Source organism: Hirundo rustica, chromosome 7 (assembly GCF_015227805.2).
Source record: "Hirundo rustica isolate bHirRus1 chromosome 7, bHirRus1.pri.v3, whole genome shotgun sequence".
Classification (NCBI taxonomy): Eukaryota; Metazoa; Chordata; class Aves; order Passeriformes; family Hirundinidae; genus Hirundo; species Hirundo rustica.
Genome location: NC_053456.1, coordinates 17,004,973 through 17,030,922, shown reverse-complemented (window position 1 = coordinate 17,030,922; position 25,950 = coordinate 17,004,973). Strand labels below are relative to the sequence as shown.

The following is a 25,950-nucleotide window of genomic DNA, read 5'->3' as shown; positions in this document are numbered from 1 at the left end:
CAGGCATGGTCTGCATCGCTTTCTGATCATTAATCTCTTGTCATTGCCAAAAATGATTTTCAGTGATTAGAAGTGTGGAACACAAAGGATTACAACAGGGATCAATTCCAAAGTTCATTGAAGGAGTGCCCCTGAACAACATTCTTCCACATCTCCCCTGTTAAAGATGTTCCTAAGAGTAAAGTTTCAGGTGCTAAAGTCATGCTAAAGGGATAACTTTAATATAAAATAACTTTACAGATTACAGTAACAAATGCATTCTTGCAGATGAGTAGATATATAAAAATGTGGAAGTTGAAACAGAAATTATTGGACCATGCAATGGCTTTTTTCACTATTGTAGGTATAAGTATATTAATTCTTTATTCCCTCAAAATCTAGTAATTGACCAGTGTCTCTACCTGGAAAAACTGGTTTGTTTATCTAAGCAGCAATGATGCTATATAGATTATAGTCCATTCACCGAGCCATCATAGCTTCTCTCTCTCATTCATGTTATTGAATATGTCAATCACTTTTCTAAGCTGCTACTTACTGCAGTTTTTCTTCCTACATTGCTAAGTATAAATTTCGCCAATGATCCCTTTTTCATAGTTTAGCAAAATGTAAAATCGACAGAATGAAGCATTTTCCATTTAATAGAATTTTTTCAGTCATAAGGGTTATCTTTTTTATGAAATGGCTCTTTTTTGTTATCTAGACATTCTTCAAAGAAAATCCCCAATGAAAAATTGTATTGAATAGTCTTTTTATTAAACAACATAAGCTCTAAAGAGAGCTTCATGTGTGCTCATGCAGCTTTAAAGCACCTTGATATCAAATAGAGTGTTGAAAGGGCAGGAGATAATAATCCAAATACCACATACAGCACTATCCAAATGCTTCTATTTGAGCCGTACTTTTTCAACTGTAAGAAAGCAAGAGTCCGTTAACTTTCCAGTTTCTAAAATAGGGAAATAATGTAATTTTAATTTTTTTTTCTGCTTAATGAGACTCAAAATGATGATGGCTGGTAGTAAATAATTCTCTCCTTTTTGTGTGTGTTTGTTGTAAAGTTAGGTGGTTTCCCCGATACTTGGGAAGATAAAAGTAATGAGTAGATGGATAGGAAAGAAGAGAAATGAAAATACTCTGATGTGATTATTTAACTACTCCTGAACTTGTAGTCTAGCAGATAGGTATGATGAAACAGAGAAGCAAGCAATCCAGAGAAGAGAGCAGCATCTATCAGATTATTATTTGCAGACATTTATTGTTGGCACTAGATGGGGTAAGGTAACTGATAGAGTAGGAGCCCTTACTCCTTGGGTGTTGTGCTGATCAAAGTATTCCAGCACACCAACAAAATTACATTACAAGAGACATAGTTCTGAAACCATGAACTTCTGTCCCTGGCCAAGTGACACATGGGAGGGGTACTGTTACTATCTGAAGGCTACATCTAGGCTGAGAAGTGGGCAGCATGTAAGGCTCATCAAAACTTGCGGACCATCCTTTTCACCACTACTCCTGGCTTTGTTTTAGTGTTAAAGCTTCTCGACTGTATTAAAGAAAGATGCTTTAAGCATATCTACTCTCATTCATGCTGATTTTACCCTTGAAGAAAGAGATGAAGTTTTCTTGTATTATATACCTTCCGCATACTCCAGAGCTCAAACTGATGTACCTAAGTATAGGATTGACACTGAGGATGAATAATATTAGAAAGTTTTATCTTAAGAATTGGGTGGAACAGTGTTGACATATTGTAGATTCACAATCGACCATTTGATCTATTTAAGGAGCACTGTAAGACTATGCACACTCTTGAATGATGTAGAGATATGACTACACTACATCTGTAATAGAATGTTTCAAACACCCCACTAAAAACTCTTGGTTTTTCTTAAGGGATCATAAATACATAAACCTGATCTAACTTACACACACACACCCCCACACACCAAAAACAACAACAACAACAACAACAACAAACAGAGAAACTAATCACAATATTCACATGCTTCTGAATCTCAGCCTAGGCATAGCATTTTGAAGAGAGTGATCTTTCAGAATATTGAGGTCACTAACATTCTTTATGTGGAAATGAGAAATTCACCCTCAAGTTATTATTTGGGGTGTTAAACTGAATTAAGGATCATTACTGTACATTATCCTCTTGCTCATTTACTCAGAAAATATGAACAATTTATTGAGTTGTTGACTGAGGAATGCAGAAAGACTCTTGTTTTGTTCCAAGAGCTTTGGGGTTTTACTCAGAAATGTGGTAAATGCAAGGATTTAATAAAACATAAAAAACTAGACTAGTACTTGTTGCAAGAAAGACTTAATGCAATGCATACTACTGTGAGAGTGGTTTGTGAGGCTTGGAGAACTTTTCCTGTTAAGTGTAATATACATGTAATATACATGCCTGTTAAAAAAAAAAGAAAAAACAACCAAATCAAAATTAAACAAACAAAAAAAAAAACCGACCAACCAATCAAACAAACAAACAAAACCATTAAACATGTATACACTCTTGGAATTTACTGAATAATATATGTTCAGACTTGATGCAAGGAAAAAATGTGGCTGAGGGTTTGTTGGCTTTTTTTTTAATCCAGTTGTTCCTCTTTACAATGGTGTCCATTCCTTCTCCAAGTAATTAGCAAGTATGAAATTTATTTACTAACTGAAATTTGAAAACTTATATTAATAACCTGCAGATTCCTTTAAAAAGGTCAGAAGCCTCAAAGAGGCTGCAATGGATAATAACGCAAGTCTGCACTAAAAATCTTGAAATACATTCCTGCTTAAAACTGCTCCAATTTATTTTTCTAATAGTGTAGTATTTTTTTACTGGACCTTGCCACTACACCTGCAAATGCAAAAAGATTAATCTAGAGTAACTTGTCCATGATGTTCTGTTCAGAGTGCTTCGTCATCTTTCACCTGTATGAGTGTTCTTACCTTTACGAAGAGGAGGATTCTTGTAGGGGACTCTTTGGGATGCTTCTGCCCTATTACTTCTCTTTTCTAGAATATGTGTGTCAGAGAACTGCAAAGAGTCTTTAAGCTGGGATCAAATATGGTCACACAGCTTTGTTCAAGGATACTTATTACCTATGTGGACAGTCATATAATTATGAGTAGTTCCAATAACTTACAGATTTTATCATGTTAAAAAATCATTAATCTATTGGATCATTAAATCCATTATGGTCAACTGAAGAATTCAGATCAAGTAAAATATTCAACATGAAAGGGTATTTAGCACATAATCACTTCAATATATCTTGATTTTAAATGTACATTTCTTATTTTCTTATTTTCTTCCCTGGTTTTATAATGAAATTGTAGTTTAAAGAAAATTAAATTAAGATTACATTGACATGGATTCTTCTACTTTTTATGTTGATTCCCCAAAATAATAGAATTTGTAGTGGTTTATTCATGCTTATTATTAATGAGAATGCATTTGTTAGCAGAGAAAATAAATTTCTATCTTATTTTTACAGACAACTACATTAATAGGCCTTCTGAAGACAGCTAGACTGCTGCGTTTGGTGAGGGTAGCACGGAAATTGGACAGATACTCCGAATACGGTGCTGCAGTTCTGATGCTCCTCATGTGCATATTTGCACTAATTGCACACTGGCTTGCTTGCATTTGGTATGCCATTGGAAATGTAGAAAGACCTTACTTGGCTCACAAGATTGGCTGGTTGGATTCTTTAGGAGAACAACTAGGAAAGCATTACAATAAGAGTGATGCAAGCTCTGGGCCGTCTATCAAGGACAAATACGTTACAGCACTTTATTTTACCTTCAGCAGTCTGACAAGTGTAGGATTTGGAAATGTGTCTCCAAACACCAACTCAGAGAAAATCTTTTCCATCTGTGTCATGTTGATTGGCTGTAAGTAATTTTATCATGGATTTTAATCTTTTTTTTTTTCTTTCTGTGTTTGAGCAAATGGCTTAAACATTTGAAACCAATAAGATTATAAGCATGTAACCAGAAGGGCAAATTCCTAGGCAAAGGAAAGTTGTATGCAAAAATATTTTGTGACTCATTCAGTGTCAGGAAGTAATCAAGTTGCTTGACTACTCAAAATCTGTTATCCAAACTGTCAGAATATTTGTGTTGTATATCAGCGTCTGTAAGCAAATCCTGTATAAGCTAAGAAGGTGGGTTTGGAGTGGATTTAGGAAATTATAGCCCATCGTATTTCAATAATCATAATTATCTTTTATTTTTCTATTTAAAACTAAACCTTTAAATGTATGCATACTTTTTAATTCTTCCTTTTGTTCTTTTGCTTAGCCACACTCATCTGCAAAGCCCAATGATATGACTTACTTAAGTTTTGTTTCTCTTTAATCCAGCATTAATGTATGCCAGCATTTTTGGAAATGTATCTGCAATAATCCAAAGACTCTACTCGGGAACTGCACGGTATCACATGCAGATGCTGCGAGTGAAGGAGTTCATACGCTTTCATCAGATCCCCAACCCTCTGCGGCAGCGACTGGAGGAATACTTCCAGCATGCATGGACATACACCAATGGCATTGACATGAACATGGTATGTTCATCTGTTTTTCAGGCAGAGGAATAGATAAATGCATAAGAAATTAGAAAGTGACTCTAAGTTTTTAGTATTTATAAGCTGAAAAAGTACAAGCTTAAGAAGGTGGATATATATCTCAGTTACTGACAATCAAGCCACTCACTACAGGTTTGGCATACAAGCATTTCACTGCCTAGGTTATTGCCAGGTATATCAGAAGTCTGAATTCTCACTGTGTATAGGAAACCTTGATAACTGCAGGTGACTTTTGTAAGCTTAAATAGAGAGAAAAAAAGTCATAGATTCCTTATTTCAGATATAGGTGTTCCAGAATTTTGTTTGTTCTTTGCCCTGATTTTCCACTTCCAGTATCAAGCAAGAGAACCTGTGTTATCTGCTGATCTATAAAACCTATGGAGATCTATTCTTTTTCAGAATCCTGCCATGTAATCCAGAACAGATTAATTGGGAATGGGTTGAAGAGAGGAGCAGGCAGGTTTAGCTGCGCTTTTCAAAGAAAAATATTTGAATCACATGATAGTCTGAAAAGCAGTTCACTTGCATTCACAACCACACAATTCTGCTCTGAAAATCAACACAGTACTATTAACCATTTAGCCATCCACAAAAACTCATTTCTAGGAACTGACAAGGAATAAAACTCATATTTTCTGGTTTTGATTTTAAAAAGCCCCTATAATCTCTCCTTCTATAAATACATGCTAAAAAGGAATAACAATTTGCTAGTGAGAAAAAGTAAGCATCTATATCTCTGTCTTATTTTCTGGAGATAGGAACATTTTTTTCTGAAAATTCAACATCAGTTTGAAGACACTGAGGGCATTGTACATCTTAAGGATCTGTGAATCTGTGTCTCTGTAGGGATGCTTTCCAGAGTTATTAAGAGCTGGAGATTAGAAACTTTGCAGAACTCTCCAGAAAGCTGTAAAGAATAAGAAAATCTATACACTTTTGTAACAATTAACTAGAAATTAACTTCAAAAATTTTGATATACACTCCTATAGCTTTCGTGTAGTATCTATACATACATTTCTGAATGACTATCAGAGTACTACATTTTTATGCAGTAAATAGAAACAATGGTCTTGGTTAAAATCTTTTATCAAGGTGAATCATTGAGAGTTTGACTTTATGCTTACCACAAAGTAATGCAGATCTTAAAAATACAATAGAAAATTAATATATTTGGCTTCTCCTGCCACTCCCATGTGTACCCTCCAGAGGGAAAATATGTCCAGGGCAAGACAAGGACAATTGTATAAACCTCTGCTGGGGATTACTGCAGTGGAAGGCAGCATCAGTAGCTTCATCCTGTATGGCACTGAATAGCCCTAATTCCTTCTGATGGCAACAGAATTGTGAGGTACTCAGCACTTTGCAGGATCAGGCCCTTAAGCTGCAAGTGTCTTCAACCTAAGCCTAAAGTAGCTCACTGAATTATTTCTGAAGATATTACAAAATCATACAAGCCTTAACTAATTCATTACTGCTAATGGATGTACTAAAAAACACCTGGTTCACATGAAACAGTAACGATAACTGGAGGCTGTCACATGAAAACTCACATAATTCAGAAAATGGTGTATGGAAATCAGTCTTGGATTTGTCATTAATGTGAAATAATAATGAAATGGATTAAATAGCCCGTGTTCTGCATTATGATTGTGAGGAACTATGGAGGATTTGTTTTAAATAAAATGTGGAAAAACCCTCAATTTAGCATCTTGTTTTGTTGTATTTTATTCCTTATCCTGTTCACAGTTCTGTCCTTCAAGTTCTATGTCAATCACTTTATTTCCTTTAAGAGTTTGAATGTATTACACATAGTACAAGGATAATATAAGAATTGTGTGATTTACATTGTACTTATGAAAGATTTATCTCTTTCCTGTCTGCTTCACACCTAAATACATGGAATAACACCACCCACTGGTAAGAGCAGGAGGTATTTATATCAAATTTAATTCCAGTATAAAGTGTGGAGAATATCCATGTTATCTGTTGGGTTTAGAGCTTGTTCAATGCTTTCTAATTTTAATTGTAACTTTTTGCATGATGAAGGGGTAGATAGCAAAGAGAAATAATCCAAGTAGAATCAGATGTGGGGCAAAATGGTTACTAAAAATTAGACATTACAAAATGCTTATCTAAGCAGTCTTATTAATCACTGTTTTACCCCACAACTCAAGTCATGCTTCTCTGCCCACAAAAGGTCATGTGCATATTGGTTTGCATTAAATAGTTGCTCTGTAGGAATGTCACTGAAGAAGTTGTCATGCTGCTGATCACTCTGCATTTTCCTTTGTGTGAATGCTCTTGGTTTAAACCATATATGCATGTTAATACACGCACCAATGAAGTCTTCTTGGCTATTAGCCATGTGCATATGAGTTGGACTTGCATGTGTTTTTTTACTTATTTTTGCATGAAATATTTGCATTTACAGAACAAAGGACTAATATCATCCTCAAACAAATGTGTTTGACTCCTGCTTATGTTTACTTGGAATTTTTTGCGAATTCTGAAGACAGAATTTCATCCAATATCTTTTTTTCTTCATTTCATGACTGAAAGCTGAAAAAAATTTGAAATATAGTCCTCTTTCTCCTTTGAAATATGAAATGCATAATAATTTACATTTTATATATATATATGTACATGCAACATATACACACACTTACTCATATATATATATAAAAATAACATAGAGAATATATTTTAAAATATGTTTTAAATTACCTTAGTAATATATTTAAGAATCCAGGTAAAGTGGAAAATAAAACATTTAAAAAATGGATTAAACAGAAACTCTTTTTATCTCAGGAGTAGTAGTGCATTAAGGCTAAACTGGATTTTCTAAACAAAATTCTACACCTTAGATTGCAAGCCAGAAGATAATATTGTAGCAAGTGCTTATATGAAATGGTTAAGCTTAAAATTAGCTTTAGAGACCTGCAAGAAAAGTATGCTGAGACATTGTTTATTTGTTCATTTGCTCCCTTCTGCTCCATTTCTACATATTTTTTATTATATTCCATTACATAATGTATTTTGGTTGAAAACAGTTCCATATAATTATGCATGGACTGGATAAACAGGATTTGGGATTTATTTTAATCTGGATAAAAATTTTGAGTCTATAGAATAAGCATAATTTAAATCATGTCCCTGTGATATACACTGGCAAAGTCAAATTACAAAAAAAAAATGTTTACATTCCATATTGTTTCATAAAGATGTCACCAGTCCCAAAGCTTCCAATTCTTGTAATATTTTTAACTATCCTGTTCTGTTTTTCCTAAACTCTTCTTGCATTCTTTTCCCTCTTTCATTCCTATGTTATCAGTCCAGCACTGATAATAGCATGCCTATGATGCTTACTCTAAAAATATTAGTTATTTACTGTTTGAGAGATTTTTTTTTGTGTTATGCATGTATTTTTTACAATCCTGTCCCACCCTTTCTTTCCATGGATCTTCTGTGCATCTGAATAGTTTTATTGGTTTATTTTACATTTGGAAAGATTTTGAAGAAGCAATTAAGTGGGACAAGTTGAAGTGTTTAGCCCAATGTAAATATTAATTACAATTTTGGATGTGGGACAGGCATCTTTTTGTTTTGGGTTTTGCCCAATAGCATGAAAGGGGAGAGCAAATCAGAATTTTTATAAATGAATGCATGATTTCTCCTGCAAGCATCCAAGCAAATAGTTAATTTTACTCTTGTGATCACTGTCTTGGCCACTGTGGTCGTGCAAGTACAGTAGAGCACACACCTATCCTGAACCAGCAATTTCTGTAGTAGCAAATAAAGGGCAGGTTCACCATTGCCTTGAACAGGCTTCTTTTGTAAGAAATTGGCTGCTGATAACCTGGTTGACATCACTACATTTTTTATTCTTGCTTTTCCTCCCACTGTGATCACTTCTTACAACAAAACCATTTTAACAATAGGAACAGTGCCACTAATATATTTGAAGCAGAGGATTAGAAAAGTAAATTAAAATTTCTAAAACAGCAAGGAGAAATTCTTTGTACCATCAAAAGGCTAATGCAAATTAGATGTGTTTGGAACAAAACCTAGCAAGCAGTAAATTATTAATCCGAGGGAATATGTAATTATGTTGGAACTTGGTACTGCTGTTTGCCTATATGTCACAACAGAAATCATGACATATAAACCAGCCAGGAAGTACCTTATGATTAGCCATAAATATGTTCTTTCATTTTCTAAAACAGACAACTTTAAAAATATGATTGCCTTAATTGAATTGAGTTGTAGAAAATTAGACCTCAGAGAAAAAATAATTTCAAGAATGTCCATCAATTTCTAAATGATCCTTTATCAATTTATCTGTGCATTACATTTTGTGGCCTAAAATCTCCAAAACAAAAGCAAATAATTTTTCAACTATCATATTTTTTGAAATACGATGATCTGGTCAATCTTCAATTTCTACAACTTAAAACTTTTCTCTTGGTAAGGGAGTCAACAGTTGAAGAAACTGAAACAATTTTATGTCTTCCCTATTCATCAATGTATCGTATCTCAGAGATCACTTTTCAGATCTACTCAGAATTTGTAATAAGACTGTAGAAGAATAGTCCGCTGCAGTTTGACTAATTTCAACATAAAGATGTCACACATCTGTGTTGTGGCAGTGACTGAAAACAAAAGATCCTATTCTTGATAAGGTTTTCAGGCTTCAACCTCATTGAAAGGTGAATTAGCTCATTATCACATACTGCTCCTCTTCTCCCTCAACTGTTGAAAGGAAACACAAAGAACATTAAAAAAGAAATCATTTTGTGCAAAGGAGAGCATTTTTCAGGTATATTCTTCCTTCAATGTGGAGCCTAAGAGCTTCTGGAGCAGAATTGTTGCCACCTGTGACCTTGTTCTTTCCTTTCTAAACACTGAAAGCCCTTGGAAATGTTTCAACCTTCTACTTATAGAAATAATTAATTTCTGTAATTAATTATCACAGGAATATTAACTAGTAAATTCTGAATTCTTTCTAGAAATAAAATTGCTGAATTACAGAAATGTTTAGCCTAGGTGATGTTATTAAATTATGAGAGTCAAATGTTTGTAACAGAACTGCATCCCACACTATTCTCCATTAGAGGAAACAGCTGTCTGGGGGGCAGAGATCCTAATTCAAAATCTAAGAAGCACAATTTGTGCCATTAAAAAGTCTCTGGTTAGCCTTAAAATGAGGTTGCTGGCAAAAAGATGAAAAATTAAATACATAGGTTATTTCACCCAATATATTAATTATTAGTAATTAATTTCACTCATTCTTTCTGAACAAACTAAGACAAAAGTTTAATTTTTAATAAAAAGGTGAAATTTTAATATTCAAACATTTTGAGAACTTTATTCAGCATTTAGTGATGCCAATGTCAACATAGCCTGAGATGTCTTACGCAGGTGAGAACCAAATGGATATTAAGTATGTGCGGTCATGGCAAAAAGTGAATTTACTCCTGCCCCTTTGTACCTTCAGCTGTTCAATTTTTTTGCTGTGTTAATTTTTTGTATGGATCGGCTTCTTAAACCATTTCACAAGAAGAGATCAAGACAAGGCAGGAACAGATAAAGTGGAGACAGACCAGAATCCTCTTTCAGTTTATGCCATCTTAATTTCTCATATGAACTTGATAAGGAGTCTCCCCTTATCTTTCCCTCTGTGTGCTGGTCACCTGCCACTCATAAACAAGTCTGACTTGTTCTAGGACAAGAAAGCCTTAGTCACTAGTTTAAGCATACCCCAAACACAGCACAACACACACAAGCTCTCTTGTGCTCTCTTCAACTGCTGCTTGGTATTTAATGATCCCCCTTATATTTCAGCAGATAAAATGTGCAACAGATAATTATATGCAGAATTAGAGGAGTATCTTTGATTGTAAGGCTGCGAGCACTGGAGAATCTCTCAGACTAAGAAAGGCTGAGAGAGCTAGGACTGTTCAGCCAGATGGGAGAAATGAAGGCTCACAGAGGATCTCATCGATGTGAACAAATACCTGAAGGGAGGGTATGAAGAAGGTGGAACAAGTTTCTTTTCAGTGGTGCCCAGTGACAGGATCAGAGGTAACACACTGAAACAAGAGGCTTCGACCAAACACCAGGAAACACATATTTACTGTGAGGATAACAGCACTGGTAGAAGCTGCCCAGAGAGGTTGTGGCATCTCTGTCCTTGGAGATGTTTGAAAGCCATCTGGACATCACCCTGGCTATCAGCTCTAGGTAGACCTCCTTTGAGAAGGAAGGATGGACCAGCTGATATTTCCAACAAGAAGATCATTTCCAACCTCAATCATTCTGTGGTTTTGTTGGTATGGAATGTGGTATTTGCATGTTTTATGGAAATTATTGTAACTTATATCCTGGTTCGCTTCAGGTTAGATACTTTCTAAATATCTGCTGTGAGACATACATCAATGCCTGTTCCAGAACTGAGGATAAAAAATCTAAACCTTGTCATGAATTAATGAAATTAATGAAGCTTGACTCTCTCTCCTCATAAAAAGATCACATTCTTCAAGGCAGTATGAATCATGTCTCTACTATCCTCCCAAAACTTCAATCTCTTATTCCATGTAAAATGTTTTACTTCTCTCTGGATGGTGTTATCCTCCTCTGTAAGCATGCCACATAGATAAACCAACTTTATCTGACATGGAGTAAGTTTTATTCCAAACAGGAAGAGATAACTGAACTTGGACTTGATAACTATCAATGACAGACAACTGGAGCCTGTGATCACACCATCTTAACTGATTTTCCTTTATTTTACTTTTTCAAGGGGGGAGGGCTAAAGCTGATTTTATGTTTGTTACACATCTTTTTAAAAATATCAGTGTATATTTCTTGAATTATGAATGAGTTCTGATTCCAAACACGATTCTAACCATGAGAATCCAAGACTTTTCTCACCAGGGCCCCGTGGAATCACAGCTGAGGAGCTATTGCGTATAACAGTAGAAGCAGATTAGGAAAGAATGGAACAATTGAAACTCATATCTGTATTTAAATGATTTATTAGTTTGGGATTTTTCATTGATGATAACGTTATTAAAGAGCAATTCTAGTTTTATAATTGTAGATTTTTTTTATTTTGGAGACTGCATGGATTATTTTCTAATATGTAGTATAGGCAGTGTGTGTACAAATTTGATGTTGATGTTGATTCTCACATTATAATATAATTTTCAATACAATTTCAGTACTGAAATTCAGAATATGACAATGTATGTAACAAGTTTTGATAGTTTGGGTTGGCAAAATTTTGTCTGTACTGCACAGCATAAAACAGTCTGGAAACATCAAATTCTGTATTGTGTCAGCGACTGGACTTAGATTAAACACCTCACTACACACAATGTGTGCAATATGGTAAGCTCTCTTGTAATGTAGGTTTTGCTAGTGTTTTAACAATTTTATCTTCAAATTAGCTTCTTTCTTGAATTTTGAAGCTTGTATTAATGGAGTAATCTCCATTGGAATGGAAACCAATGTTATTTAGCCTTCCTTTGGGGTATTTTAAAATAGTGATATTAGAAATTAAATGTCTTTCCTCTCTGATGTATAAAGCTACTTTAGAGTGTAAGCTCCATGGAGCAGGGACATTTTAGTCACAAATGCTTGAAAAGAGGCTGGTATCTTTTAGATGTTATTGGCATTTCAATTACTACAACTATAACTGATACGCGATGATTTTAGAACAGTTTCATGATAATTATAAATTAATTATTAAAAAATTGTTTCTATAAGTGAATATCCAAAGTATCTTCAGAAATATAAACCATCACACATGGTCTGCATGCTTTTTGCTTAATGGTAAAATACAATCCCTTGAAAATCAGATAAACAGCTTATGTGAAAAATTAAAACAATTTATTCTAAGTGTATTCTAAATCATCCTGGCTTCCTAACAATCAAATACACTTTTCTTTTAAGTACTTCTGAATTCAAAAGACATTTTCTCTTTCACGTTCTATTAAAAATGGGGCTCTTCTAAACTATTTTCAGGTAGTTACATAGCAAACAAATTAATACAAAATAGGTCTTTTGTACTCACATGACTGGAGAACAATGTCAAAATCAACACAATTTTTCTCCTCTTGTTTCATTTGGTGAATCTATTTGTTTCTCAGTTTTTCAGTATCATTCAGTAAATAAGTTCCCACAATCTACATTCTTTTTATTTCAATAAATTACATTATATTAAAAAGCATATCTGGATACTAAGCTATTTCTAGTGCTGTGATAGATGCTGAAAAGAGTGACACCACAGAAGTTTTTCTTTTACCATGTTTTCTTTTGCTTAATGTTGTTGAATGCTGGCTTTTTTTGAGGATGTGTAAATTTCATGTGGTAATGCTGTAAGGCTCAAAAGATTGTTCTATATATGTGTGTTAAAACATTGTTTGTTATTTCACAGCATTGATTTCCATTAGCAATCATAGAAACATTTCAGTTCTGTTAAAGGTTCTAATATCTCATTTTTAAAACAGCTTGGCTTGTGTAGACAGAAGAATCATATCAGAAATGTGTTCATTTTCACTAACAAGGGATATGAGTTATGAATATATTTCTGCAATGAGAGTCAGTGCACAGGAATTTTTGCACTGAAGTCGAAATTATAATAACAACAAGTGAATGCATTCTGGATATATCTTTTCTCTGCAGAAATGTTTACATATTTATAGAATAACAGTGCAGAGGATAAACGAGGATTAAATAATAGACTGATCTAATAACAAAGAGACACATCCTGTTCACATATTCATAAGACTTGTAGCATCAGTACATATTTTGTCTTTAATAATATGCAACAGTTGTAGCTAGTTTTCCCTAGGGAAAGCTAATGACCCAATCACATCACTGACAGCATATAACAGGATGTAACAAGGAAAGGTGGAGCGTCATAATGTGTCAGCACGCAGAGTCACTCACGGTACTCCCATGAAGTCAGTAGCGGAAATGTTTATAGATTCTAAAATAATTGGAGCTGTATTATCCTAAAGAACTTAGAAAAGCTCACACATAATGACCACATTGAAACTCCCTTCTTTCCTTCCAAACAAAATTAACATGTTGCCATGGTACCCAAGAGGAATCCCATGATTCTACTTCAGGCAAACTCCTATTGTTCTGAGTAAAAGATGAGCAAGAACCACAGCTAGTAGCCCTGTGGTTTGTTGAATGAATCATGTGTCTGTGAATCTGCACAACATTGTTATTTCAATAGGTCATGCAGCTTTTTCTGATAAAAATTGAAGTCCTACACTTGTAAGTAGAATATATTTAACGTGAAAACCCCAATAAAATGCTGTCCCTCTGAAAAATATCTGATCTTCAGATAGCTCTTATTTTACAAATATCATGGTTATTTCAGCAAAAACCTCTCATATAATAAATGTAGTACTTCAACAATTGATAAAAAGGAAAAAGATATATGAGTCCAAATAAGTGACATTCAGTCAAGACTTCCCCTCTCACTCTTATTTGCTATTTTACTGCAGTATAGTCATTCACGTACCCTGATACCATTTCTTGCAATGAAAGAAATCTTAATAACATATTTTGTAACCATTATATAGATTAGTAATTATATGAGTATTCACATTATAAAAGCTTTGTAATACAGATTACACTATGCATTTGTTGAATTTTAATATTCCTACAGCTCTTAGAGTCATGTCTATTTGTAGGTCACTTCTTTCTTTTTGTCCAGGAAGAAAACAAAAATTATATAAAGAACTTCCATAGCATTCGCATGAAATCTTTATGCTTGTCTTTCCAGGTCCTGAAGGGATTTCCAGAATGCTTACAAGCCGACATTTGTCTGCACCTCAACCAAAATTTGCTTCAGAATTGCAAAGCTTTCCGGGGGGCCAGTAAAGGCTGCCTTCGAGCTTTGGCTATGAAATTTAAGACAACACATGCACCTCCTGGAGACACTTTAGTGCACTGTGGAGATGTTCTCACAGCTCTTTATTTTGTGTCAAGAGGCTCCATTGAAATCCTTAAGAGCGACATTGTTGTAGCCATTCTTGGTAAGTACATTATTACAAGGCATATTAAAAGAGTCAGATTTTCAAAAGAAATGCTTATTGTTGTTCCTGGGACAGGAAAATTGTAAATATTTACTATTTTTAAAAATCAGGCAAAGAAATAATTTAAGAAGAAAATTCTACGTTGCTGCAATAATTCATGTGCACCAAGGGCCCACGTCTTTGGATCTCTAAAGATTTATCTTTAGTCACTGTAATTCCTAGGTAGAAGTTAAGCTGCAAGTTGAGGCAAGCAGATATCCAATTATTCCAATTCTGATTATGCTGCAAGATCAAAATTCAAGCCCACCCTATTTTTGAGCAGTGATGTACCTATTGAGACATGTAGACTCCTCTATATGCTAACTAGAGCAATCTACTCTGGAAATTCAAAATGTCTTCTAGAGACATTTAGATATTTTCAGAAATATCTGTTTCTGCTCACAAGGCATAAAGGAAAATAAGAGAATAACAGATTAGTTTGATCTAGAAGTAATAACACCAGTGTTTCCCCTGTATTTCTTATTAACGCATTCTTGTTTGAATAGTATGATGAGTTACTTGGGTTTTTTCCTAACAAAGTTGGCTCAGGACAATGCTCAGTCCAGCTGGAAGCTCATGTGCATCTGGTGACAGCTCTTATGTGAAACCAGTAAGACTTTATTCACTAGAGCAATATGAAAAGTAAAATAACTAAAAACTTACTTAACATGAATACAGATTTGTCTCTCCAATTTTATATTAGATAATAAGAATACAAAAAATAATTGAGTAGATGAGTAAGGATTTTGCTGTACAGAAGCATATACCAGCTGTAGCATCATTCATATATTGTCTTTTTAATTGGCCACTGTAGGAACTTACAGTCAGAAAAGCTGCTGAAGCAAGATGTGGACGGGGGGCAGTATGTTGCTATTAACCCACTTTTGACTGATTATTCTGTTTGTACTTTGCAGGGTGGATGTGTGAGCAGAACAAAGTGTGCCTAAAGCAATCCTTCCCTAGGTTTAGATAGCGTTATCAAGATAATTTATCATCTCATGCTGTTGCAGCTCATCAGCTGGGCCAGCTTTAAGCACAAGCAAAGTAGGGAGTGTGCAAGTATAACACTGGGAGGTTTTTACTTAACTGTGTAAGAGTCTTGCCCTGATTATGAACAGTGTGGTTCATCAAGGAATTCATCTCTCACATCAAAACCACATACATTTCTCTAATATTTCTATTGCACTTGCAATCAAGACAAACTGACAATTTTCTGGATTCACCAACAAACTGACAATTTTCTGGATTCACCAACTTCTTCCTGGGCCAAAGATGCAGACTGGACACGTTTTTCATGTTATACACATCAGATCCCTATAGTCTCACACTGTAGCAGAAACCCAGGTGTTCACAGGGCCATGCCAGTATATCTCTTCCCACCTATATCTGTCCACACCAGGGATTGCAGTTTGGAGCCTCACTCTCTCAGGGAATGGTAGGTCAGACAGGTGTGCACAGCTGCATCCAAAAGAAACTGAGCCCACAGCTGTTGCCATGAGGTGGAAATCTGCCTATAGCTGGCTCCTGTGAATGAGTCCGTGGTATTTTGAAGAATCTACTAAAGAAGGATAGATGATATAAAGTAAAATTATTTGCCATTGAAATCACTCAGGAACCTAACAAAGTTTATCAATAATTAGCCAAAGCTTTTTAGCTAATTCTTCTTCCTGAAAAACCTACAAACAGAAATAGACATAAAAAACACTCAGTGCTTTGTGCTCTGGACAACAGAGTAATCCAACAGAGGTAACATGGATGAAATTTTCACCTTTAACCAGTATTTCAGCATCATTAAGGAAATCAAAGTGTTCTGAGAAATGCTGGGTTTCTCCCCAGTTTTTCTCAAATCACCAGCACTGTCTGATGTGGATGTTTTAAGTTTAATACCGACCTAGCAAGAGTAATTCTTATCGAATACCTAGGAAACACAATGTCTCTGAAATCTACTCTCTCAGCTTTGCAGAGAGAATATAAAAATACTCTCATATTAAATAATATACTCTCTTATTAAATAATCATGTTGATACTCTCATTGCAGAGAAGGTTTTATATGCCTTCAATAGGGACCTCTGAATTCATAAGCATTTGGGGCAGAAGGATTGTATTGGCAAACACTTGTTCTGCCACTGATTCCCGTTACATTGCACATTTTTGACTATCTGTTATATCTAATGAACTGTGTTTTATGAAATAAAAACTATAGGTTTTGCTCTGAAGAGATGAAGAGATAAAAAAAGGATCTCTTTTGTTGGCAGTTTATTTCCATAGTTAATCACCTTTATTGTTAAAAATGTGCCCTTTATTTTCTTCCATTTATTTCTATTGGGTCCTCCTATGTTTTCCTTCTCATATTCTAGAGGTATTGAATGCCAAGTGATTTTTCCTCTCTAAAGAATATATGTAATATAATCAGGTTATCTCTTAATCTTCCCATGTTCAAGATCCTCTCTGTAAATCAGCCCTTAAATTGCCTTTTGCACTTTTTTAGCTCCATTTTTAACTTCCTTTTCAGAAAAGAGAAAAACTAGAACTATTCTTAGTAACCTAATGTGAAAGGCACAAATGTTTAACAGAGACAAAAATCACCACCGTATTCTTTTTCACCAGTCTCGGTTTCTCCCTTGGTTTGACCACTATTCTTTTCCACAAGTGTTTTCTTAGTTCCTCCCAAACCCATTTCGCAGGTAACCCTGAAACCCTAAGGGTGGAGTATATTTTCATGGTTTTGGTTTGTGGCTGCAGCTGCTATGCATTGATGAAGTTTAGGTACAGTTTGGGGAAAATGAGCAATTAAATAGAGATGACAATTTTAACAAACACCTATTGCAAATGTGTCAGCATTGGAAGAATTGTAGTGGTATCAAAACAGAGGCATGTGTGTTTAAAGGGCGTGTTCAAAAGAATGCCTGCATCTTAGAAATTTTGCATTCCCTTAAAAAAATACAAAAATTAAGTAATTGTCTACTAAAATATATTTCAAGTTTGGTCAGTTCTTTCATGTAATTCTTAACAAAATGATGTTACAGGTCAGACAAGTCCCGTACTGGACTGAACAATAGAAATTTTATCTTTGCCATCATAACAATATGATTGAAATCACCAAATAATGCTTTTAGAAGAAAGGACAAAGGAACTTGCTCAAGTAATTTTTTTTTATGAAATTGAAGAAAAATTGTGAGGAAACTTTCACTTAGTTCAGTTATATGCCTATGTATTTTCATTGATCTTAATAATTCTACCTTTAATACTTAATAGTAGTGTTTTTTTCTTTATATATGTGCAATGGTAATCTGACTGTCACTTTATGTAAAACCAAGTATTCTATGCTACTATGATAAAGCAATGCATCATTCAGTTTAATGGCTTACTCATGTTTAAAATAATAATCTCTGTTTAATTTTCTTTCTGCAGGGAAAAATGATATTTTTGGAGAGATGGTGCATCTTTATGCAAAACCAGGAAAGTCAAATGCAGATGTGAGAGCTTTAACTTACTGTGACTTACATAAAATCCAGAGAGAAGATCTACTAGAAGTTTTGGATATGTACCCTGAATTTTCTGATCTCTTCCTCACCAATCTGGAACTAACTTTTAATCTGAGAGATGAAACTGCAAAGGTACATATAATAAGTGATTTTTCTTTCTTAATGTTGGGCCAAATCTGTCCCACATAATAAAACTTGAAAATAACATTTGAAGAACTAAGGTTAACAAAATTAAAAGCTAAAATCCCATATTAAAAATATATATGATTGTTTTTACTGAAGTCAATTAAACTCAGCAGAAGCCAGTGAAATTATTCAGATTATGTTAATTTAACAGGATTTGGTTCTACATTTAAATAGTTTTTAGGCTTCACCCAGGGGGGGTTAGTTAAAGCCATGGAAAATATGTGGTTTTTTAGATGACTATAGCCTGGGTCACCACAAGGGGAACTTTTGACACTAAATGTAATTGTACATCCATAAAATAAGGATAAATCAGATTATCCAGAATCATTTTGTATCTAGCAACAGAAAATATTTAATTGCTTTTCAAATAGGAGTTTTTAATTCCCTTATCTTGTCATGCATTCTACCTCCTAGGGGACTAAAAACTTACAAGGGACTTTTCAACTTTTACTCAGCCTTCAGATGTGCTGGCATTTCTTGGTCTCTTTTTCCCACAGTGGCTGTCCTAAGTGTCCCCTTTTGAACCAATTACATCTTCAGGAAAGTCAAGATATTACCAGTGTTTCCTTATTTCAGACTGACAGGGTTAGTCTGACCTGGGACAGAAAGCGGACGTTTGGCCAAAGGGGGAATGGGGAAATTCTCTTGCCCAGCTCATGCTGCTGAGGCTAAAGGCTTCCCCAGAAGATTGCAGGTACCGCAGCCCTGGCACCAGGCAGGAACTACACCGCCCACAGAATGACTGGTTTACATTTCATTACTTCTGAGATAATGCTGTTTGTGTCTTCCTTAAAGAAACACAGGGGTTCAGTGAGAACAACTGACTTACATAATCTGGCCTCAAAGGCCTTCTAAGAAAAAAGGAGAAAAAGAACACTAAGTTTTGGGCTGTAAATCGTACGGACATTTTTGCTAATCACATGTGGATCTTTGTTTTTTTTAAAAAAATTATAACAAATGCAACGTCTAACAAGAAATGCAGCTTCTTTCTCTTATGACCTTTTTTTAATAAAATATCATTCTGATAATAAAATACCAATTATATTTTTTTTCAGTCATGCCTTTGTATGTATTGAAAAGGTCATAATTATTAATTTTATGTAAACTAAAACACAATGTATAGTCTAGTGATAAATTTAAATTAAAACTGAATGTCCATATATTTGAAAAATTTCCTGAGTATAATTTCACATTAATGATTTAAGTCTGAGCAATTATTTCTTGCAATTACATTGTTATCAATGTTTTATCATTATTTTTTCCTTATATCAGAGACAAGGAAGGCAGGAGAGGCTCAGCCATGCTTCTGAGCTTACAAAATAACAGTTTGTCTGTAGCAATTCCATTTACTTTCCACTGTCTATTGCAATCCAGAAAATCATCCCTCAAAAGGAGCATTGAGCACATTCTCATTTTCAAAACATCACTCAGATCTAAATTCGTTATCAGAATAATAGGTGCCTCTGCCTCAACTTCTGCTCCTGCCCTCTTATTTGTATAAAAGTATCTTTTTCTTCCTGCAGTTTTTCTACCAGTGGGCCACCACTGAAGCACATTACTCACCAGGTTTACAATGAAGGGACTAGAGAAAGATGTAAACTCTTCCCAGCTCCCCTCTGCCCTTCTCCCACATGCAAATCTGCTTACTTGAGTGGTATGGAAACCTCACTAGCACAGGGAAGGGAAGTAGGCTGAAGCCAATACCATGGGTATGTACACAAAGAGCAAAACTGGTGTTATATTTGCTAATTTTAAAATGGCTTAAAGTAGAAAAAAGAGTTAAATGCATCTTTTACCTAGTGGGAAAAAAAAAGCACTGCAATCTTCTTAAGACGGATTAAAAAAAAACAGCATTGTGTTCTGGTACAGAAATAAGTATCGGAATGATCTAAATTTGATAAAGAGGAAGGGAGGGTCTAGAAAGATAAAATAATGAGAGGTAAAGTGCCTGATGTTTGTCAGGCTGATATTTATTGTAAAATATAACCTTTATAATCATTGCCAACTGTAACCTTTATAATCATTACCATCAGTTAAATATAAATATAATTGCAATCAATTACCACTTTACTTCTTGAAATAGCACACATTTTCTGTTAGAGGTTATTTAATTTTTTTATTAATTTCTGTAAGGTTACATAAACCAGACCTTGCAAGTTCACAGAAGTTGATAACACATGAACACATGTATTTCCATGTAAACTTATTATCAGGATAATTTTATTTCACCATTAGGTGATGACAGTGTTGGTTTTGCTCAATTTGTATAAACTTTTTTAATGTTAGCCTTGGGCAATTCCATTCATTAGCTGGTGATGGAGAGGCTGATGCAGACTTTAATATTGCCTTTTTTAAAGCTTGAACATGATTAACAGTCAATCACCTATTGTAAATCTGCCTGCTTTAGATGGGACTAATCTGTCATTTTGTTTCATATTTCATTAATCAAGTCTGACCTTGTAATAAGATCACAAACTACCAATGATACGGATGGAGATAACTGCAAACTACGAAGACGGAAATTGTCCTTCCAAAGTGAAATAGAGAAAGGTAATTAACTTCATTTCTTACATTAGACAGCACCGCCTCATAATTCATTGGTATTTCACTCGGTAATGCTGGGTACGTTAGGGCCCCATGTTGGCTGTTACTGGAACAGCCCTTGAGAATCCAGCTGGGCAGCAAAACCACTCTGTGCATTAACCCCTATAGACTTCTGTATAGCTAGAAGACATACATTTCACCCTTCCATGACTTCACATCTATCTGTGAAGAGCTGCTCCAACATGAAGCTACTTTATTGCCTTTGAGACATGCATATATATATATTATGTATGTATGTATGTATGTATGTATGTATAATCTCCTAAGATCTCTTTTGTGAGACACTGTGTGGACAACCTAGTCCATGGATTATTTTATCCTCAGCAAAGTGCTTTTTTGAACTTGATGCTAGGTAGTGTTTCTACCTGAAATTGAAATATTTTAAAAGTTTAAAATTTAAAATATTTCAGGACATTTTACATGCACCATAGACTGATTTTTATTCATATGGTAATGTGCAAAAGTTGTTCAGGCAAAAGTTTAGGTAAACTTTTGTTTACTTTGTGTGCTTACATTCACAGTAGCGGCTTTTGAGCGTAAATATACTGAAGAAAAATTTGGTGAAACATTAAACTTTTTCACCACTATTCAGTACTGCTATATACCAGGAACTCTAGACAGCAGCTCTGGTCAGACAGCAACAGTCATGAAGAAAGCTAAGCTGACACTCATAGGATTTTCAGTTTATGTAGGAAAAACACAATTCCTTGAATACTATTACACTTCTATGGTTGAACAAATTACGGTTTCTGTTATGCCTCTCTTTCACATTCCACAGTTAAACCTCAGTCCTAAATGCAGCACAATACCAATTTATAGAGTAGCAGAGTAGCTGATAATAGATGGGAACAGTTTAAATAACCACAGCAGGTAAAATGCTCGATGAAGAGACTCTAATCCAGAGTGTGGCTATTCAGAACAATGACATTCCTGTTCAATCAAAGAAGCATCTTTAGGGCAGGAAGCCAAGACTGACAACAAATCTGTCAGGAAAATGTCCCCATGAAATATTCAATCTGCTCTTCACAAAGAATCTGTTGACAGAGGTACTTTGCCTGACTAACCTTCACATTTCTTATGAGAAAACATATGCTGCTACCTAGACAAGATGGAAGTGATCTTTTATGTTGTGCCTGCTGTAGAATTACAAATAGGCTACTCAGGTGTCAGTGAGGTTCCAAGACCCCTAGGCTTTTATGGTTCTTGCTCAGCCAATTACACTGGACATGATCTTTGAAACATTTATTTGCATTACTTTCAAAAGAGTATCATTTCCCACAGTTTTGTCTCTGAAAAAAATATTTGCACCATTGGGAAAGAAAAGGCAAGACTGGCAAGCTCCTTAGTCCTGGCAATGATTGTACAGCACCTGGCAATATCTGAGTTAGGCAGAAGCGAGGTACATTGGAAACCCATCCGAGGAGAAGATAAAACAAGAAGGAGTCCTTTGCCAAGTGCTGAGTACGCTCTTGGCCCGGTGGCTTACTGCCCCTCTCTGGTCCCTTTTTCAGACTCCCTACATGTTCCCATGGCCACAGCAGACACCTCAGAGTCATAGATCTTCAGTGTTACTTTTCTGTGGCCCTTCCCACATCTTCTATGAGGTGGTAGAGTACTAGAAATGCTGCTAGTTTGTAGAGTAATGTCTATTGATTTCAACCCATTATATGTAGGTGGGAGTGGCATCCTATTTTGATCCAGCACAGTCAGTCTATAATGATAAATATATGGGCATGATCCTGCAGAGTTTGTCAGAACTAGAGGAGAAAAGACAGAGTTACTAAACAAACAGGTAGAAAATGCATTTCTGGCCACAGTATGCCAAAAGATAAAAAATATATGTTGTATGAAAATCATATTTTGATTTCAGAAGTACAGTTTAAGCAGGATAGAGACTCCCAGAATGCTCACTGTTATATTTTGATATTTTATTTTGTTATTATTAGAGGCATGCTTAGTAAATGCTCTTCTTGCTGGCATTCTTTACTTTTAGCTGCTGACCTAGTAGCATATTATGCAGCTTGAAATTGTATTTTTTTCATCTTTAGTGTGATCATCATATTTTTTCTGTTATGGAGTGCTAAAAATGGGATTGTGTTATCTCAGTCTTTAGTTCATGCTAGCCTGATTTGGACCTTGTTGCCATGGTAACTGTTCCTGCATGAGTTTTATCAGGGGTTAAACAAAATCAACACAGCTCTCTTTTATGCATCTGCAGTTAGTACCCCTGGTTGTCCAATTCCATACAAGACCTTCTCACTCTACATATACATAATTCCACCTTTTCTATCCTGTGTCTACAAAAAACTGATCTTAACTAGTAAGGCTAATAAAGGCTCTGTCATAACGTGATTTTAGAGGCTACAAGACTATTTGAGGGACCAGCTTGTTCTCTGGCTTCTGGAATCAGCTGCAGTTTCAGAAGACATCTCCTGCAAAAATTAATGGACACACTACATAGCAGCTTATACTTGCTCCTACCCTAAAGAAATTCACTGCATGTCTTTCTGAGTAACGGATGGTACTTCTTGCACAGGTGCAGGTGCAGACTTAGCCAGTTGCCATAGATGCTTGACAGCCAAGAAACTCTCTGAGACTGCTTAAAATTAGCAGCATTCCTGCCTGGCAGTTCCAAACAAAGCTCTTAGCTGGGTTGGCTAGTTAGTCTCCTGCTGAAAATTTTGTGACACTGAGCTGCTCCATCTATATTCAGTTATCATTTTTAGCAGTGCAGAATATCATTCTTTCTCTCCCATCTCTCATTTACTTCTGGCAGTTGTGTGTGAGTTAGCTAATTTCAAGGGAAATACATTTAGGCAAGAACTTTCTTTTGCTCTGCTAGTTCGGAATGCAGTTCTATTATCCCACGCTGAATAGGGCATTTCTAGAGTTGTTTACATCAATATAAAATCCAATACATGAGTGAAAAATGCACTGTGTAAGGAGACTAACTGAAAGCGTGAAGACTTGGGGCTTTGAAAAAATTGTTCTGGAGTTCAAGCGTTATCACTTTTCCCATCAACTTTTTAAACTTTTTGTTAATGTCAGCTCTAAAATCTTCTTGGGACTTTTCTAGTGCCAGGAAACTCATAATAAGAAAATTTTAGTTCCATAGATATGATTTTAAGTGGTCACTAAACAAAGTTCTCACAGACTCTTGTTACCCTGGGGCTTGCACTTGCCCACATCTACACAGACTGTAACAATCAAGGGGAATATAAAATACATTTTTCAGTGTTTTATTCTTAAAATATTGTTGATAGTAAACTCATATGTTGCTTAATTTTAATTTGAAGAGTTATGTTTCCTGATAAGACTTTTCAAAAAGTGTCTACTGATCAATTCTCAAAGCACAAAAGCCAGAGTTCTAATAAACTTCTAACTGAATCTTGATTGATTGCATTGCTTGTAGCTTGAATCTTGCATTGCTTGTAGCTTGAATCTTGCATTGCTTGTAGCTGTCTTTCAGTCTATGGAGCCAAGCCATATTAACACAGCTTTATTACACAAAGTATCTAGAGACCATGGCTCTTGATTTAGATATAGAAGACAAGGAAACATTTCAGGAACTGATTTCTCCTGCCTGAAACTATGAAGTGGAGCAGTACTAAGAGAATGGGGAAATACTCCCTGGACAGTTCTTTCCCATTCTTGTCCCCGCCCCCAACTTACTTATCTAAATGCTTACTTTATGAATAGATGCTCGGTCAAGCACTGTGCCATATCCCCAGAAGGAAAGTCAGGTAAGAATGCAGAGAAAAAATGCAGCTCTTATTTAACTGTGTTAAACTGTTTGTATTTTGCTGATGAAGCTGGCTTGGGCTTAATTAGAAAAGAGTTTCTAATATTCCACCAGAGTCTTAGGTCGTTAAGCAGCCAGGAAACAACTAATGTGTTGGCAGGCAGCATATGGCTGGAAACAAGACCTCATGTCCCCAAAATCTTACCTTAATCATGAAACCCCTAGCAAAAAAGTACCTGGTCATCAGAGAGCCCACCAGGGCCGTATTCCATCTGCTCCTGTTAGTGTTACTGCTGTTACCACAGTGCCTAGGAGCCACCTCAGGGAGCTTCCACAGAAGTCTTGTTTCCAGGAGTAACTCCCAAAGAGGCTGTCTCTAAAGGCCAAATCTGATCGAAATGTTGTGTGCAGTCACACATATCCATAGCTATCCTTTGAAAAAAGAAATAATAATAATAGCACTATGGTGAAAGCTGAATTCCTTGTAAAAGAGGAGAGAATTCTAAATTTGATAAGAGAACCATTTTGATCTATGTTCTGAATCCAATTTGAGGTGCATTCCTACAATTCTTTGTTTCTGATTGCTTTCAAGTATAGCATTATTTCCTGAAATATAAGCTAATAATTGTCTTTCCATCATTATCTGATTAACATTAAAGTTGCCGCAAAAACAGACAAAACAGAGAAAATGGAGATAGAAGGCTGTCAGTCCATCCCAATGTGTCCATCTCATTGTACTGAAAATGGCACAAAAAAATAAATTAAGAACTTCATATGCCCTTCAACTTTGAAATTCTTGACTTTTTAAATGTGTCTCAAATTCAATTATTTAAAAATTAACTCCATACCAGTCACATTCAACTAAGCATGAATCAAACAGCAAGAAAAAAAATGGGGAGCATTTTAATTAGCAGTTTTGATCCTAAACTCCTTGATTGGAATTCTGAGGAGTAGCTTAGTCTGTATACATCTTAAGTAGACTTCTCCGGAGTAACATATTGGTCCTGCTCCTGTACATTTTGATATTAGATAAATATTATGTATCACTTTTAATGTTCTTGAACCACTAAGTGAAAAGAAGGGATTTCAGGAATTAGAATTTCAATTTTCCCTGACTGGTTTTATGCTGTTCCCCACCTATACAATGGAAAACATAGGCAGTGTTTAAATTATTACCAGTGTTCAAATTATTTATCAACAGCTTTTGATTTTTTGACATTTTGAAATGTTGCACTCTTCCAACCCTG

At 35.2% G+C, this 25,950-nt stretch overlaps 1 protein-coding gene across 4 annotated transcripts in view; it reads left to right on the top strand.

Moving 5' to 3' along the window:
* Nucleotides 1-25,950, top strand: part of KCNH7 (potassium voltage-gated channel subfamily H member 7) — a 207,657-nt gene that overhangs the window by 166,853 nt on the left and 14,854 nt on the right. For all 4 annotated transcript variants that reach the window (XM_040069471.1, XM_040069470.1, XM_058421325.1 and 1 more), the window contains 5 exons: nucleotides 3,501-3,900; nucleotides 4,371-4,570; nucleotides 14,395-14,647; nucleotides 18,098-18,303; nucleotides 20,808-20,907. In XM_040069471.1, coding sequence (XP_039925405.1) covers nucleotides 3,501-3,900; nucleotides 4,371-4,570; nucleotides 14,395-14,647; nucleotides 18,098-18,303; nucleotides 20,808-20,907 — 1,159 coding nt within the window. The remainder of the gene's footprint in view (nucleotides 1-3,500; nucleotides 3,901-4,370; nucleotides 4,571-14,394; nucleotides 14,648-18,097; nucleotides 18,304-20,807; nucleotides 20,908-25,950) is intronic.